This window comes from Micromesistius poutassou (assembly GCF_964030765.1).
Source record: "Micromesistius poutassou genome assembly, chromosome: 3".
NCBI classification, from domain to species: domain Eukaryota; kingdom Metazoa; phylum Chordata; class Actinopteri; order Gadiformes; family Gadidae; genus Micromesistius; species Micromesistius poutassou.
The window spans coordinates 16,748,436-16,765,862 of NC_140273.1; the positions used below are offsets into that span (position 1 = coordinate 16,748,436).

General features: G+C 42.5%; 3 protein-coding genes and 1 non-coding gene across 6 annotated transcripts in view; 2 read left to right on the top strand and 2 right to left on the bottom strand.

Annotated features, from left to right (window-relative positions):
* Positions 1–571: 571 nt before the first annotated feature.
* akap8l (A kinase (PRKA) anchor protein 8-like) lies at positions 572–8,255 on the bottom strand. 2 transcript variants are annotated; one of them, XM_084464961.1, is made up of 13 exons: positions 8,198–8,255; positions 7,478–7,516; positions 7,130–7,373; positions 4,945–5,548; positions 3,845–3,974; positions 3,687–3,742; positions 3,443–3,473; positions 3,190–3,307; positions 2,663–2,804; positions 2,466–2,571; positions 2,169–2,299; positions 1,940–2,035; positions 572–1,511 (listed from the first exon to the last, which is right to left on the bottom strand). In XM_084464961.1, exons 1-13 carry the CDS (start codon positions 8,220–8,222, stop codon positions 999–1,001), a joined length of 2,235 nt encoding a protein of 744 aa, XP_084321087.1. In that variant the 5' UTR covers positions 8,223–8,255; the 3' UTR covers positions 572–998. The 2 variants fall into 2 exon arrangements, with proteins under 2 accessions (XP_084321087.1, XP_084321086.1); XM_084464960.1 differs by having other exon boundaries at positions 573–1,511; positions 3,163–3,307.
* A 738-nt stretch (positions 8,256–8,993) lies between these two features.
* mvb12a (multivesicular body subunit 12A) lies at positions 8,994–13,506 on the bottom strand. Of its 2 annotated transcripts, none has more exons than XM_084464987.1 (10): positions 13,406–13,506; positions 12,768–12,863; positions 12,534–12,617; positions 12,338–12,437; positions 11,933–12,062; positions 11,539–11,676; positions 10,831–10,904; positions 10,512–10,567; positions 10,354–10,410; positions 8,994–10,248 (listed from the first exon to the last, which is right to left on the bottom strand). In XM_084464987.1, the coding sequence occupies exons 2-10, from the start codon at positions 12,861–12,863 to the stop codon at positions 10,171–10,173; spliced, it is 813 nt and encodes a 270-aa protein (XP_084321113.1). In that variant the 5' UTR covers positions 13,406–13,506; the 3' UTR covers positions 8,994–10,170. The 2 variants fall into 2 exon arrangements, 1 of the variants encoding a protein (XP_084321113.1); XR_014633241.1 differs by having other exon boundaries at positions 10,167–10,248; positions 10,512–10,608.
* AC3HAE_011281 (transfer RNA alanine (anticodon UGC)) lies at positions 11,226–11,297 on the top strand. Its single transcript has one exon. It is a non-coding gene; the product is annotated as a tRNA-Ala (tRNA).
* Positions 13,507–16,940: 3,434 nt separating the features above from the next.
* The window catches only part of LOC311340113 (pre-B-cell leukemia transcription factor 1-like), a 14,020-nt gene continuing 13,533 nt past the window's right edge, over positions 16,941–17,427 (top strand). Inside the window, exon 1 of the mRNA XM_084464976.1 lies at positions 16,941–17,427. This exon is cut by the window's right edge and continues 770 nt beyond it. The gene's annotated coding sequence lies outside the window, so the exon portion shown is untranslated.

Genomic DNA, 17,427 nt, shown 5'->3' on the forward strand with positions numbered 1-17,427 from the left:
AAACATTTGAACAATAAGCTTATTATTTATTTTTTATATTATTTAGCCATTTTATACGACTATACGACCCACAAAAAAAATCCTTATTTTAGACACGTGATTTTTGGAATTGTAATAAATAACTAATTACACATTTGTATCACCAACAATAGATGTTTTAAAAAGTTGACCATAATGTTAACCACGTTAGGTCGAGGTTATTTTATTATAGAACGGACGTTTTTGTATTTGAATGGAGTACATTCAACGAAAGCCATCAGCATGCCACCTTGTGGTTATTGCGCTGAAACGAATATATAAAAGGTTTAAGCATTTGAAACATGGTTAAGTATTTTAAGCTTTAAACTGATTGAAGCTTGATGATTTGTCTTCTGATGCATAGTATTGTCTGTCATCCAATATGATTATATTGCAATGATAACATACAGTATACCACCTTTCATTTGCCAATTATCCCCAAAAAGTTTGCCCTGAAGAATAAAGTACTGCTTTAATTACCCAAGTGAAAAAATAATGTGCACAAAACGCTTTCACAAACACCACAATGGATTTATCAAACACATTTTTATTTACTCAATAGAACAAAACCTTTGTTGCACAAGAGAAGACGGATTAGTTCCTAAACCAATTCTAAAGACATAACTTTAATCTTTCCAGGATATTAACATTGGGAAGTGTAAATGTAATCATTTGCCAAAAACACTGCCTGGCAAGGGACTACATTTTATGTACTGTTAGTTGGGGGGAGGGAGGGGGGCAGAATTAACCACTTGATACCAGACACTTTCAATAAAAACACAAAAAAAAAAAGGCACAAAAAAAAAAGGTTTACAAACAAAACATGAAATAACATTTTTGCTTCGTCTTTGTAGGAAACCTCAGGACACTGGCATGTACGTTATGGTAATTCATGGTGGGCAGCGAAAGAACAGCGATGGAAGGACTAGGAAACATGTTAACTGGTCCAGATAAGAGTTTGCAGTGAGAGGCCACTACAGTCACTCAAGCACAGCGCCCTCACTGCCATTCTTGTCCCCCTCCATTTCTCCGACTGCCGCTTCTACTCCCTCCTCCTCCTCGTCCAACTCGCCCTGCGCCGCATCTTCTCCGATCTCATCCTCGACCACGTACCCCTCCTCATCTCCCACCTCAAAGCCTTCCTCCTCTTCTTCCTCCTCCACCTCGTTCCCCCCCTGCTGTGCTTCCGCCTCCTGCTCTTCCTCCTCCTCCTGCTGCTGCTCCTCCTGCTGCTGCTGCTGCTCCTCCTCCTCCTGCTGCTGCTCCTGCTGCTGCTCCTCCTCCTCCATCTTCTCCCCCTCGGCGCCGTCTCCCTCAGCCACCTCCTGAGCAGCCTCTCCTTCGATGGCGGGCTCATCCTTGATTGGCTGGCTGGCGTTCTTCTGGCCGCCGTCTTCGCTGTCGCCCATCTCCTTCATGCCGTCGGTCACCTCCATCACCATGGAGTCCTCGGGGTCCTGCTCGTCTTGGTTGCCGACGAAGGGATTTTCTCCCTGCGGAGGGAAAACGGCCATTTCAACACTGAGTCAAGTTCAGCTCCACACATTGGTGCGGACATGGCTGCAATGTGCTGGTACACTTTTCCTATGAAGCCGTCTGTGGAGTGAGTTTGGGATATGACTAGTGTGGTCGCAACACGAACAAGCTGCACAAGTTACGCAGAACTCCTTTGTGTGGCGTACTAAATACTAACAACTTAACACTAACACTGTTACAGATGGCTGGTTTAGAAGCTGTCATGGTACATGTTTTAATTAGTTAATCCCATTCAGACCCGTTTGCAAACTACCCCACTGTGGGACTAATAAAGGATTATCTTATTCCCACTTGACAGACAACGCAGGTCCAGGCCATGCGAAGGGCAAGCTGCTGACGCACCAACAAAAGCAGAGCAGCATAACCCTGACTGTGGGATATTTACCTTGAGATAACTCTCCAGTTTCTTGCCAATGATTTTGTGGTTAAGTATGCTGCGAGCCACAGACAGACTGCCTCTCTTGGACTGCTCCATCATACCCTGTGATCAAAGCGAGATACAACAAGTCAGACCGGCGGAGCAGGGTAAAGCATGTTCAGACACAACCGTGTTCATAAACAGGATTCTGTGTTAATGGCTTCAATTGATTCGATTGGGGTTTGAACCTGCTCACCTTGCGGTTGTAGTTGTGATCAGGGGATTTGATGTGCTTCTGGATCAGGTGGTGTTGCATAGGTATGAACAGGTCACATGCGGCGCAGTGGGCAGCCTCTACTTTCCTCATGAAGTGCTCCATACCGATCTCTGTCAAATGAATGCAAGGGTCATTTTCAACACACACACACACACACACACACACACACACACACACACACACACACACACACACACACACACACACACACACACACACACACACACACACACACACACACACACACACACACACACACACACACACGGTCATTACCCCTGGTGAGGTCCTGTTCTTTGTAGACTTGGCAGATGGCAGCGCTGTGGTTTTCCAACTGACTAACCCTCTGTTTTGTCTTGTCAAATTTGTTCTGCAAGTATTCCTAGGAAATGAAAACATTGATGTCAAAAAGGATTTCCTTAAAGATTAATTTCTGAATTTGGAACGAGGAGAGATGAGTGCGGATGGGTCACCTGTAGGAAGTCTGTGGTTGGCTTAGAGAGCTGGCTAGACAGGAACTTAAAGTGGTCCTTATGGAAGCGGCTCTGTAGATGGATGGCCATGTCTTCCTTGTAGAACGAACGGAACTTACACACGGAGCAAGCAAACATAACCCTGCATCGTAGGAAACGTAGTCCAGTTACACATCAGGAGGTCAAAGCCAATCCGACAAGTTGGCACACATTATCAAAAAGGGAAGATGGGTCAAAGAGGTCAAGTGTGACATTAATTAAAAGGAATCCCGTAGGAGAAGATTCACAGTGATCCACCATCTAACAGACGGGACTGACATCAGCGAGACGACACAAGGAAGATAAATCCACAAGGGACAAAAGTGGGGTGGAGGAAGAGGTGAGAAAGCAGGTTCCTAGTTGTAAAGGGTTTGTCTACACAGATGGATGACACGTAGGATAGAAATCAAAAGGAAGGGAAAGGAGGGAGGAGATTAGTGGATGTAGTAGGCAGTTCTGACCTCTGGGAGTTAACTTTGCCGCCTGACCTTTCCAGAAAGCCCCTCCGCTTCTTGAGTTTTGGATTTTTGTCTTGGCCTTGACCCAAGCTTTGTTTTCCCTGTGGCGATGTCATGGCATCCGAGTCGTCATCTTGTTTGGATGCATCTAGAAGGGATGGCAGAATCAAAATAAAAAGAAAAAAAACATTGTACATTTAGCACACGGTTTACTTCATTATAGAGGTTAATTGCAAGTGTGTTGTGCATTGAAGATGCATTCAAATAAAATATGATAATATACCTTGCTCCCCATCTTCTTCTTGCTGAGTCTCCTGTGAGGAAATTTGCTGAATTAAAATGTGCAGTATCAAATAAAAGGTCTATTATGTCACTATCGTCAAATTAGTTAACACAACGGAAATTTAACCTATGGCCCACTGATGAAAACCCTTGCATTTGCAGCATTATGAAAACGTTGAGATTGCCACTTTAATGACTTAAAGAAAAAAGAAAAAAAGAGTTCAAGCAAAACTAAATGAACTTACCGCTGATTGAGTCTTCTCTTCACCCGGGTCAGCCTCAGATTTGTCCTCAACGGCATCTAAATTGAACACAATAAGACAAGCGACCGTCAGGCAAAGAAAAAACTAAATGGCCGCGGACCATCTTAAGCAGTGGTCACTGCAAAGTGTGACCACTGTACCTTTGTCTGTGTCAGCCCCTTCAGCATCGGTCTTGTTCATCTTTGACTCTGGTTCGTCTCCTTCAGTCAGCGTCTGTTTCCTCTTCTTCTGTCCATCCCGCTGGGGCTTCACCTGCTTCGCGACCTCAAACTAAAATAGCACTCACATTAATAAGTGACAGAAATAGACAAAAACTCTTCAGGTTGCATGGGATTATTTATCTCTCTCTGATCAATGTATGTTTGACATTTAATGCCTGGCAGGTAAACCCATCCCACTCCTTGACAGTGCTTGCCATGTAAAACAAATGCACTCCCATCAAAAAGAATAACAGCAAAAATAAAGTTTTTCTATTGAATAGCGGAATGTAGTACCAGAGCTTAACACCATGTTTGTGTAAGCATTGTATGACAGCAAATTCAAAACAAGCTTATTCTTAAGGTTTCATAACATTTACAATTATTACAGGAAAACATTCCAGCGAGTCAAATGAAAACATTGACTCACTGGAGGTCAAAATCCGGTGAATTTAAGAGTAGATTGGAATACATCAGTAGACAAGCATCTCAAGTTTGTACTGTCTCTTCCAATAATATTTAGGAGAACGCAAGTAGAAAACGCCAACTAAACCAACTCACCTCAAAGAGGGTCACTAACCATTTGTTAATTATTGATATTAAATACCTTTTAAAAAAAGTCAACTAGATGGTGATTCATGCTACTTGTTTCAATACTATTGCAATGCACCCCCTTCTAACAGGAATTCATTCAATAGCATTAGCCATGTCCTGCAAAAAGCTCAGATCCACAAATCCACGTCCAAGTAGAAAACCTCCAGAGATGCAGAGGACAATAAGGAAGAGGGTGACGCTTACTGGACAATAACTCTGAGGCGAATGCAATTTATCTTGATGAGGATATTTTGGGCCGTTTACACTGGTTGGACATTCATGGAGGACGACCAGAGACTAGTGACACATTTGGGATTGATGGGGACATGAGGCAACAGATTGCATACAGATTCCAGCATGTATGGTTGGCCTGTGCGCTGGTAGAGGGTATAAATGGAGGTCTTTTAAAAAAAAGGTCCTCACTACGCTCCAGTGTTGGAGGTACTTACTCGGTTAAGGGGTCTCTTGCGACCTCGCTGGCGGCCAGCTCGTGGGCCCCCTCCAAAATGCCTTCCGGGGAAGTCGTGGGGGCCTTGGCCGGAGCCCTGGTGGAAGCCCCCACTCTCAGGGTACATCCGGTTGGACAGGAGGGATGGGAGCTTTCCCCTTCCAACTCCTGGGGAGTGGCCCCGGTGGGGGAGGCCACCTCCCCGACCGCCTCCTCCTAAGGGAGTGGGGTCGGGCTTTCGGCTTCCAAAGCCTCCTCCAGCTCCTCGGCCTCCGGCATTTCCACCCCTTCTGGGGGAACGTCGGCCGGCGCTGACCCATCCTCCACCTCCTGAGCCCGCTCCCTGGCCACTGCTGAAGGAGTCCCTCATATTCTGTCGCATCTTTGCGACGCCGTAGGACGAGGAGGGGCTGTCGTAGCCGCCGCCTCCTCCCAGCCCTAGCCCAACGCCCCCTCCGAAGCCTGAGCCTCCGCGCTGTCCCAACAGCATGCTGTCCCCGCGGTTATCGCCATAACCATAGCTACCGCTGCTGCTAGATCTGTAGAGATCTCGGGAAGAGGCCAGCGAGGATTGGCGCGAGTCGTATGACTCGTACTGGTCAAACCTGCGAGGAAGGGGGAGGGGGGGGGGGAGGAAGAGCAGAGAGTGAGGGAGGCAGCCAGGTTTGGATTTCTCCACCTGTCTGCCCTTCTCCTCCACGTTCTCGCTTTCCCGCTCTTAGTACTCCCAACCAGTGAACCACGTAAGATCAGAAATGGACCGGTGTGGCCACAGATTCACTTTCTTTTTCAAATGTAAGAAAGGGTTCAACTCTTCCAATTTCATGTTTACACTGGAGGTCTCAAAGGCTACCAGTTACTTGTGGGTCAGGGATTTCAAGATCTTTCATGCCTCAGTCTTGGAAAGCCATAGGAGGCAAATAGGGAGTGCTGGAGTTGTCAAGTATAGAAGCAGGTGAGACACAGTCCAGACCAGTCAGTAAGCTTTAAAGACTGTGTGATTACACGTTTTAACTTCATACTTGAAGAATACAAATAAAACAGGTAGGGGTTTATTGAGGTATCCTTGGCATATACAGAAATATCTGTAGTTAATAGAAAGTGATGGGTGATGTTGAATGAATGCATTTATAGGCCGTTTTTTTAAGGGTGGTATAGTTTTGCCAGGAAACGCATACAAATACATTGCTTCCATCAAGAGAAACTTCATCCAAGGACCATCGTGTACCGACATCAGAAACCATTCCTCAAAGAAATCCCAGGACAGGCCTTTTGATAGCCACACCCCCCCACAGTATCGTAGTCAAGTGTGGGTAATAAACCTGATTACCTAAATTACACACAATAATCGACAATTCCCTGCATGTTGACAAAGGACTGATGGCAAAGCATTATGACAATGATGGAATCAGACTATAGATGTAGTCATTTAAGAGGATGGTTTAATCTAAAACCCCTTACAGGAACAGAGCCTGAATCAAACAACTTTGGCACAACTACAACATTTTGCCGACTTGATCAACACATGCCTTGATTCTAGCATGGGCCAAAATGGCACTTTAGTGTACAAGGAAATAGAGTATATTGATTAAAGCCCCTCCGATTTCCTATAGCAACTCAAAACACTTTGAGGGAACTGTTGCTACGTCCATTGATGATCTAATTGAAAAGAGTGTGTGAAACCTGGCCAATAAGGCCCAACCATTTAAACTGTAAATCCAATCGTACAATTAAGAGCTTATTTTTAAACAAAACACTGGTTTTCTCCATTAGCCCGCACATATGATGCAGCATACATAAATGGACATGAAGTAGTGAATGAGACTAGTCACTGTAGAACAAAAGATGAACACACCACAAGCAGAATAACAGGACAATTTTACTTTGTCGGGTGTGTTGTCTAGCGTATATATATATATATATATAAGTAATAGGCTCTAGAATAAAGAATAAAAAAGATTTAAAAAATAAGGACACAGGAAATTTAGTTGAAATGGCCAAATCCTTGAATGTGAGTGTTTGAGTTACAATACGATTTGAAACCCCTCATCTTGTATGACAAATATAAGATAAATGTAATTTTGTAATGAACTAATGAATACAATTGTAACTGGAGTCTGGATGTCAACAGCAAATGTATTGAGATCCAGGTAATGAACACGCCAGTATCTGGAAAAACGCCATACCTGTCACTCCGACCACCTTTCATCCCTCCCTCCAACTGTGTGAGCATATCCAGGCGTTGGTTAATCTTGGCAATGACTGCATCTGCGTTTGAACTTGAGGAGGAGAGCAGGGAGCCACCGGAGAGACCCCGCTTCATTTGCCCACCTCCTCCATATCCTCCAAGACCGGACATCGAGTCTTTATAACCGCCGCCGCCCCCTCCTCCTCCACCACCACCACCATACATGTCAAAGCTGTTGGAACCTATAATAATTAAGGAGCAGAATGGTCATTATTACTCGTCTATAACGCCACAATCTTGGGTTAGCGTCATTCAAGGCAGACACTTCCTCGACATTTTTTCCTACCTCTGCTGCCCGACCCCCCGCCTCCCCAGCTGGAGTATCCTGCGTGAGACAATGGGAGTAAGAAACAGGCAACCAAAACAACCAGCTTTACCGATGTGGCTAATGTGTATCCAGTAAATGCAATACCTCTAATAAACGAAAAACAAAAGTATCAGATCCAAATCAAACCAATGGGAAACGACAAATGTCAAAGCCACATAGGACTGGTCCAAGTAATGAGTGAATAGTCGGGCGGCCATTTTATTAGCTTTATGAGGCAATTTCGTGCCAGGCTCCATTTTAACAAGATTAACGGCAGATAGACCGGCTTGCAGATTAATATTTGCTAAACTGTAAGTACAAAAGGATCGTGGCCCATCCTCTCAACAGAAAGGGGGGCTAAAAGATCGCCACCCGACCAGGTGCGGGTGATAGTCGCCGCTACCAGACAGCAATCGCCAACGTTAGCCGTAACGTCAGACGTTCGCGATATAAAACCACAACAACTTCCTCCCTGTCGGGCTGAGATTCAAGGCTTTGCGTTTCTATCGAATGACACATTTTACAGGCCACGCTAGCGCTTTTGAGAAATGCTCATAGCTAAAACAAAGCCGTACACACGTATCGTTAAATCGGCCAACAGCCAACAGTACGTTAGTAATGCGGCGATCCATAACGTAGCGATATCGTGCGGACAGCTCACTGATGTTCCCGTGAAGGCGTATGAAGAGTTCTTCCTACCTGAACCATACCCTCTGCCTTCCATCTCTTCTTTGTGTTACTCTCGGCTTGGATTGACTACTCCAAGCACAAGGCCAGACGTGATAGAAGGGGAGGGTAGATATTGCTTCTACTTCTTTTCTTTTTCATTTGAGCGGATGTCTGGGATGTTGCTCCCCCTATGGGTATACGGAGGAACTATCTGTTTTTAAGCGTTCCAACAAAATGTGCTTGTTGAAATTAATTTACAATTGGAAAAAAGTACAGTTTTAGATAGTTTGTCAAATATAAGTGCCTGTATTCTAATAAAATGATATGGTATTTATAGGCAATCATAACATCTCATCTTTACAAACGATCTCCTTCGGAATAAGTATGCCTTCTCATCAGAATCTTAGTTACTTTGGTTTTCCTTACTCAATTGTTTTTGAAAATGTACACATGCGGAGCCACAAAAGTGTAGCACTCACAGATTACACCTTCCAACATCTCCTATCAAATCTCTATTCCCTGACCATGCCACCCGGGAGGTATTACCTTCCTTGATCCAAGACAACCTGGAAGAACCCCAGTGCTACTTTTATTTGGATGTGCCTAGCAGGCTACATGCTTTAACCATATGCTAAAACTAAAAAGTTCAGCTCACTGCAAATAAGATGAAGAACTACAAAATTGTGCCTCAGGGTATACTAAAATATCAGATTTAAATAGATGTACCAATTCAAAAGCAAAACAATTCTACTTCCAGCAATGGGACATGCAACACTATTTTAAAACAACCCTAGCCCCTTAAAATAAAACAGAATATTTATTTTAAATTGTTCCCAAGCCTTTATTTGTCTATTAAACAGATCATAAATATATTCCACAAATTATAAAGTATTTGCCCATAATGTCCCAAAGATGACAACTGAAGAAGTATTCTCTCTATAACGGACATCATCTTGTGACAAATAAAGTCAAAACAGACAAATATGACAAACAAAGCAAAACTATATACAATAGATACATCAATCCCATGAACATTATGTTGTGTATATGAGAAGTAATGACCCATGGCCCTTAAATGCAGTAAATTAGTTCTCCCAACAATTGTGTATGAATGTGCATAATCTTCATCAAAAGTCTACCCGCCACCCACTGTCATACAAATGAGCTTCACTCATAAATATACACATTCAAACTGAAGACACATTTATGAAGGGTGAAGCCACACATCAAACAATGTTTGCCCAGTCCCATGCAATCTTAAATGGGCCATAATGATAAATGTGTAATTACTTTGTAATAAAAGAAGATAGACTTGGTTGGAACTGTGTCAGATAGACATTTACAATCATCTAGTAGGCTTTCCACATTCTGTAATGTACAACATCATAGATATATGATATATAGATAGATATATGATATATACTGTATATAGATATATATATATATATGAAAAAGTATTCTCTCTGTAACTGACATCGTCTTGTGACAAATAAAGTCAAAACTGACAAATATGACAAACAAAGCAAAACAATATACAATAGATACATCAATCCCATAAACATTATGTTGTGTATATGAGAAGTAATGACCCGTGGCCCTTAAATTCAGTAAACAACAATTGTGTATGAATGTGCATAATCTGCATCAAAAGAAATAGATCTATATAATAATAACAAAAATATACAGTTAGATATGGAAATAGAGTGATGTATAGAGGAGTGAAAGGAAAAAATGTAACAGCTCCACCAACTCAACAGTTTTTCACTTCCTTTGGCAAATCAAAAGCTAACATAACATAACATAACATAAACCCTTTTATGATAAAAGTTTCTCAGACAGATATGAATTTGATACAGTTGTATTGCATATTTGACCTATCTCAAAATATTACAACTGTTTCACTTTATGATGACATGAGGAATCATACCGACAACTTTTCATGACGACATCCGATGCCCAATGGTCGTAGTGCATGGGGGGTCAAAGTGCAAAGGTCGTTGACACTATGAAGCAACCTTAGTCAAAGCGGAAGGCCTTGTCCTTTTTGCGGCGTGTTCCTCCACAGCAAAAGTGTAGTTATACTGAAAATGCAAAGGGAACAGTGCAGGTGTCATAAACATCACTGTACAAACTGTGGAATGTGTAATATAGTGTGGTGTGAAATCGGAAAGTTCAAAAGGTCATACCTCATTTTCAATGTCTTGGAGTGACTTTATACGAATGTCATCCAATTGTGGGTTCAGCTGTAGAAAAATAATGTTATATGATGTATTCTTTAAGAGACGGCCATTTGTAATGGCAGAAGAAAGAAAGAAGAAAGAAAGAAAGAAAAACGTAAACACACCTTGGATGTTTGGAAGTCATATTTTGGGTGAAGAGTGAAGGGTACTCCATCAATGGCTTTGGGACATGAACATATTTACATTGAGTTGATCCAAAACCTTATGGTTTACAATACAATAAAGAGTCAATCAATCATTACTTTTTTTTTTTGCAGATACCTTAACCATCTTGACTAGCCTTGACTTTTTAATTAAGAAATTAACAGAAAGGTAAGTAACCAAAAAAAGTCAAATGCTAATTTATCAAAAACTGGTGAAGAGAAGCTAAGGGTTTACATCTTATTAACATTCATTTAACTTGTAGAAGCAGTCTTGGCCAACCTGTGGTGACATCCACATGATTCTGCGTGAGGTCTTTGCGCCTCATGCTGAGTTTGGGCTGGGTAGGTGGGTTACTATGGATACAACAAGAAAGAGAAAGCTGTTGATAGCACAACTATACACTGAGATGTTAGGCCTTTTAAGACTGCAAGTTACTTCCAAAAAATGGCTTATTCCCCAAATAAAACCAGTATTAACTGCAGAAAAAGATATGTTGTTTAAAATAGTTTGCCATGCCCTTTGCAGTAAAAAGAAAAAAAAAGGAAAATAAGGACACTTTATAAGTAAAAAAATAAATATGTGTGATAATGGTGTCTTTTAATGTCTTTAAAGAGCTCAGAGTATGTGTGTCTTACAGAAACAGTGAGGCAACTCTGCAATGCCTTAACATGGAAGGGGATGTAGCTCAGTGGTAGAGCGCATGCTTTGCATGTATGAGGCCCCGGGTTCAATCCCCGGCATCTCCAGTAGTGTTTTCCAATTTGGTCTACGGTTACAATTCCTGGTAGAGGCCTGGGTTCTACTCCAGCTAGGGACACTATTTTTAACTCTTAGAACTAGCACCTATTACTAGTCCTGTCCTTTACTTTTATCTGTGACACCCCAATACCCCACCTGACCAAAAGACAATGTGTCAATACTCCAACTGAAAAAAATGGAAAGCTGCAACATTCAAGACGACAACATAATTCTCATTTAAAGGGATACCTTGGTGGAAGGCTGGGCTGGACAGACGGCTCCAGAGAGAGTCTATGGAGGTCCAGGCTGACACTGCGAGGCTTGGCTTGCGGTATCGGGTTGGTAAACGGGCCCGTTTTACACCAGATCACATACCCATGGATGTCTCTGGACAAAGTGGGCCATGAAAGTATACAACAGATATGCTGTTAATTTAAGTATAACTATTCGCATTAGATGTCCGGAGAGAGAGTGAGACCACAAAAAAAGACAACATATATTGTAGTTTAAATGTATTAAATGCAAAGGAATGGAATGGAATGGTGCAGGTGTAATGAATGCAGTACAAAACCAAATAGGAGATGACAGATGTGTGTACTTAAATGATTGCACCTTGAGTGTGTACTAGTGGTGAAAGACTTACCCCACACATGTGTAGTGCTGCAACATCATTTTGCTCCTGGCTGTCACTTTGATATCCAGCACCGCTGTGTCCACGCTCCCCATGGGAACCACGCGGACACACACACGCTTCCTCTTCGACACCGACGCCCCTGAGGATGCGCAAACACACACACACACACACACACACACACACACACACACACACACACACACACACACACACACACACACACACACAGTATAGTCATTCAGAAGTACTTGGTGACTGTGGTGTTTGATTCCTAGCAAATGGAAGTCTATAGCAACCTTTCAGACCCCTGTCCCGTACCTGCACCTACGTTACAGATATAATGGCAAATAAAATAATTTATGCTATGTCATGAATACAGCCAACTGTGCTCGTGCATGTGTAACCGTTTCTTACTTGGCTCTAGGTGTTCTGCGATGAAGCGATACCCATGAGGAATAGCATCCTTTTCTGAGAGGATTCTGACATCAGACAGCAACACCCCCCCAGACTGTTCCTAGAATCGAATGTTCGGGTCAGAGTAAGAGAGGTTAGGAGTGAGAGACACTATGTATGAAGTATCAGAGAAAATAGAAGTTAGTAAGTGTCCTACCTTGCTATAACAAAGATAGTAGCCGGCCCTCATTGCAAAGCTGCGTGTGAAGTTTGCGGCTGCCCCATCCTCAGTGATGGTTATCTATGAGAACCACAATCAACAACAAAAACGGAGAGTACTTTAGGATGTTGTCCAAACCTTAATCAATTTCACATATTAATAGGTCTGTCCTTGAACATCAACATCAAATCCATCCACTACTCTGTTTGTCCATCTGTGATTGGATCCTACCAGACTGAAGTCTTTTGGACAGGTACCGCTATTGGAGGTCCATGCTAGTCCAGTGATTGGACTGACGGGTACTCCCCCTCGCTCCATCAGAGACATCTGAGAGTGAATAGAAACATGAAGCTGCACCGCTAACATAGTAACGTTAGACAAATGTCACCGCTTTCACAAAGCATCAAAAAATCGAAACATTTTAGGTTGAAACTTTATTTGGTTGGGCCCTTTGTGTAGGCCTTCCCAAGGACATTATGCCATTACTAGGTGTTAACAGTGCTAATATGAGTAGTAAAAACAATCAGTCATCAGGTTGGCCTACGTTAGCTGGCCTACGTATGTGTTGAATGATGTAGAAACATGTCTTCCCTACAGCGAGTAACCTAACGTTACATAATGTATACTTTTAGGTGTGTACACTTATTATGTTGACCTATGTATACACATCCATTTTGGGAGTGGATATATTTAAACATTAAGAGCAATTCATACGGATCGACATAGCATACTGACAGCTGCAAACAAATACAGGCCAGGTTCAGCAGCAGATGTACAATAGACAGAAGTTGGATGATACATGGCGAAATCTTTGTATAGTTTGTTTATTCCCGTAAAAGTTCTCTTATAATCTTAAAATAAATACTTACGGTCGACTTGTGTATACTTTTTCTTTCTCCTGTGCAGTCCTGGGTGATCACTACAACGTTTTCGATACCCCTTGAAACTTTTTGTATTGTTGTCACTTTCAAATCAGGAAGTACTAGTTCCGCGATTACTTCAATTCCCAGCAGCCTTCCTCGTCATGTAAATTAGCTCTGGAAAAAAAAACGTGACGTGGACTGACCACAAGGTGGCCTCATAACTCATGTTGTAGGATATGGTTTATTTGCTGAGGTCCATCGGCGACTGTTGTTGTCCATACATTTTCAGAGCGTGTCCATGATCAATATCTTGTTTATTAAAAGCAATATATTAATTGGTATGCTCTTCTATATCACACAGTATGTACCCTACATAAGCTCTGCAATTCCCGTCCTCAATTTCAAAACACAAGGGAACCAACATGGATTTTCCTCCAACAGTTTTCTTAAATGCACGTAGGTGTAGGTGTGTTGGGGGAAGGATAGGCGGAGGGGTAAGGGTGGTGAGAGAAGAATCGATTCTCATTTACATGAAAATGAGGCAGAGCCTTTAGAGAGTGAGGGATGGAGCAACGGAGGGAAGGATAATAGAGGGGGAAGGGTGATAGAGAAAAGGGCAAGGGAGAGCCGAAAAATAAAGAAGGTGAATAGGATTTAAGGTAAGAGACATTCAACGAGATAATTGGGAGGAGAGGGAGCATGAAATGTATATGAGATGACGACACAGAAAAGCAAAGAAAGGGTAAGAAAAAGAGCCACGAGGGGAGAAAACACTAGAAAATCCATACTCCTCCCAAACAGACACAAGCAAAACATTGCTTTAATTTAAGAGCCTGTTAAGGTGACATGTCGTAGCCTACTGACACATTGCACCAACAGTTCAAGTGGTTTTTAAACAGAATTAATTTTGTTGCAAAACTAAGCAGAATACACATTTGTATCTGTGTATTATTTGTTTATTCAATTCAAGTAATTCCGGTTTATTCTGTTGTATAAGCTACTGCTACCAGGCCCACAATATATATTAAAATATATACAGTATATATATATATATATATATATAAATAAATAATTATATATAAATATATATAAATATTTATTTATTTATTTATTTACTTATTTATGATTTCCGAAGCCAGACATTGACAATATATTCTATCCATTCTCCAATATAGGTAATAGACAGAGACCAAAAGGGAGGGAAAGTGAGGGAGAGAGCGGGAGAAAGAGACGGATAGGCCAACGGAGAGATGAGATACACACTTAGATGAAGCATCCAGTGGTGCTCGGGTCCCCGTTGGCATGGCAACATGCAGAGCAACTCACTAGTGGTGGCTTTTGGGGGGCTGGGATGGATGGACTGTGCCATATGGCTGAAAATAGAATTGAGTATTTAGTGAATTTTACTTAATTGGGTAATTTACCATTGACCAATCAATGATAATTAATCAGTGAACTGCAAGTGTGTGTGTGTGTGTGTGTGTGTGTGTGTGTGTGTGTGTGTGTGTGCAGGTGCGTGCGTGTGTGTGGTTGCATGTGTGTGTGTGTGTGTGTGTGTGTGTGTGTGTGTGTGTGTGTGTGTGTGTGTGTGTGTGGTGCAGACGTGTGCGTACATGTGTGTGTGTGTGTGTATGTATGTGTGTGTGTGTGTGTGTGTGTGTGTGTGTGTGTGTGTGTGTGTGTGTGTGTGTGTGTGTTTGAGCTCGGGGGTATGTGACTATGTGCATGAGATATATATTATTTATTTACATTGGTGTATGTGTTACTGCATATTAATGGTTTGTATATATTCTTCTATCTGAGCAAAGGTTTTCAAGACGGACAGAGGGAGAGGAGTGCGGAAAGCGGCTTCGGCTGACATGGAGTATCAGGGATTAACTCATACGTTACACTATCAAGCTTCCTTTCTCTGTCAGAATGACAGCTAGGCCAGACTCGCAGACCACACGCATTCACACACATGATAAGCTGCCGGTGGGTCAAACCTCAAGCTGTGGAATTTTTCTGTAACGCTATACTCTCAAGAGGCCTCAATCACACCGGGTAGCTTTAGCACAAACAGGCAATGACATGCAAACACACACCAGCCCGAACACAGGCATTGCACACACAAACTCATACACACACACACACACACACACACACAAATGCAAAAACACACACACTCATATGCACACACACAAATACATACAAACACCGACACATACACTAACACAAATGCACGCACAAACACACCGACACACACATGCACATGCACAAAAACACATGCACACAAACACGCATAAAACCAACACAAGCAAACACACACATGTACACTCAAACACACAAACATACACGCTGTTAAGATTTATATGGGGTAAAGGAGAAGGATGTGGTAAGTGGAGGTGTAAATTAAACTCTGAACCAGGCTGCAGCCCTACCCCCCTCTCCCAGACCAGCCGTCAATCATTCTGAGAGGGGGCGGGGTAATGTCCCAGCATTCTATTTCCCTACTCCTCCCCCTGCTATGGCAACCATGCTGAGAATCAAATGAGGGGACGGAGTACATCTGTCGCGAACTCTCAATTTATGGGTAAATAAAAGATTTCGATTTAGGACCGCACTATGTTATGTTGTTTTTCCGAGATGGTCTAAAAAAGTGTTGTGTCAGGAAAGTTTGCGTGGTGGTGGTATAGGCCTATCAGTGGTATGGACTAGTCACACAGAAACTACAACACAGAATTAAAAACATAGCTACCACAAAAGGCCCTTCGTTAATATGATGCCATTCATCACACTACTACGCACACACAAACATAGATGCACATGCACACACACACACACACACACACACACACACACACACACACACACACACACACACACACACACACACACATACACACACACGGACGTATCGAGGTAATTGAGTCGTTAGCTATAAGACTGGAGACTCAGACACTGCTCTGTCTTCATCAACAGCGATTTTCTCATTAGAGCAAAGATGAAAGGATGTCTCAATCTTTCCAGAACAAAGAGGCTTATACCATTGCCGTTAACCCAAGTATAACGTAACCTAAGTATACCCCTGTTGGATCAGTTGTTCAATCAATGTTTTACTTTGTCCAATGGTTGAACAGTAGTTCTGATATGGTGACAGGTTTTGTGTCATTGTGCCACCTCCTTTGTGGGGTTCCTTGTGCTGGTGGTCGTCCAACACGTGCAGCCTCATCATCTATAGTCAGTCTCAACTAAGACTCGAAAGGCTATGGGGATGTCGTAAAAGGCTCCAGTGTACATAAATACATTAGTGACTCCGTGCAAGATATAAACATTAAAAAAACAACTAGCCTACATTATTCGCCAAACATATATATATATATATATATATATATATATATATATAAACGACGGTTTCCATGGTGAACAGATGAACTCGCCCCTTTGCGGTGTGAAAAGAAACTGCACTATTCCCTGGGGCCTGCTGACGTAGCGGGGAGGGATGGGGGTCGAGTGCCGAGCCTCGTCAGAACAGCACAGGGAGGAGTGGAGAGAAAGAGAAGAGAGGCTCTGTGGAGGAAAACGGGAATAAACACTTCATAGCCCGACCGTGATATTTTTTGTTTTGGAAAATTGTAATCCAATCCAAATAGACAGAATGGAGTCCAGGACATAGTATTTTTAAAACACGACTCCGAGGGGATTGGGACGGTTGCATACTTTTAATGACTGTGCAGGTCGTATATTGGAGGGCTACTATTCGAAGAGAAGAAGAAGAAGGCGAAGACGAGCAGGCTGCGATACATGGTCACTTTTGGATCAACTCTTCCTTTGGATATACACACGACTCGGCATCGTTTCCACCAGCAATGTCTCAACGTTTGCAATAGCATATATCTCCTCGGTGGTGGGCAACAGAAGCTAGAATTTGGAAAACAGGCCGTGCACTCTCCACGAATCCGAAATGATTCGCGTTGGTAAAGAGATCCAGTGTCGCCGTTCTTCTCGTTCATAGTCAAGTCCGTACTCTCCCCTTTGTCGTTTGTATG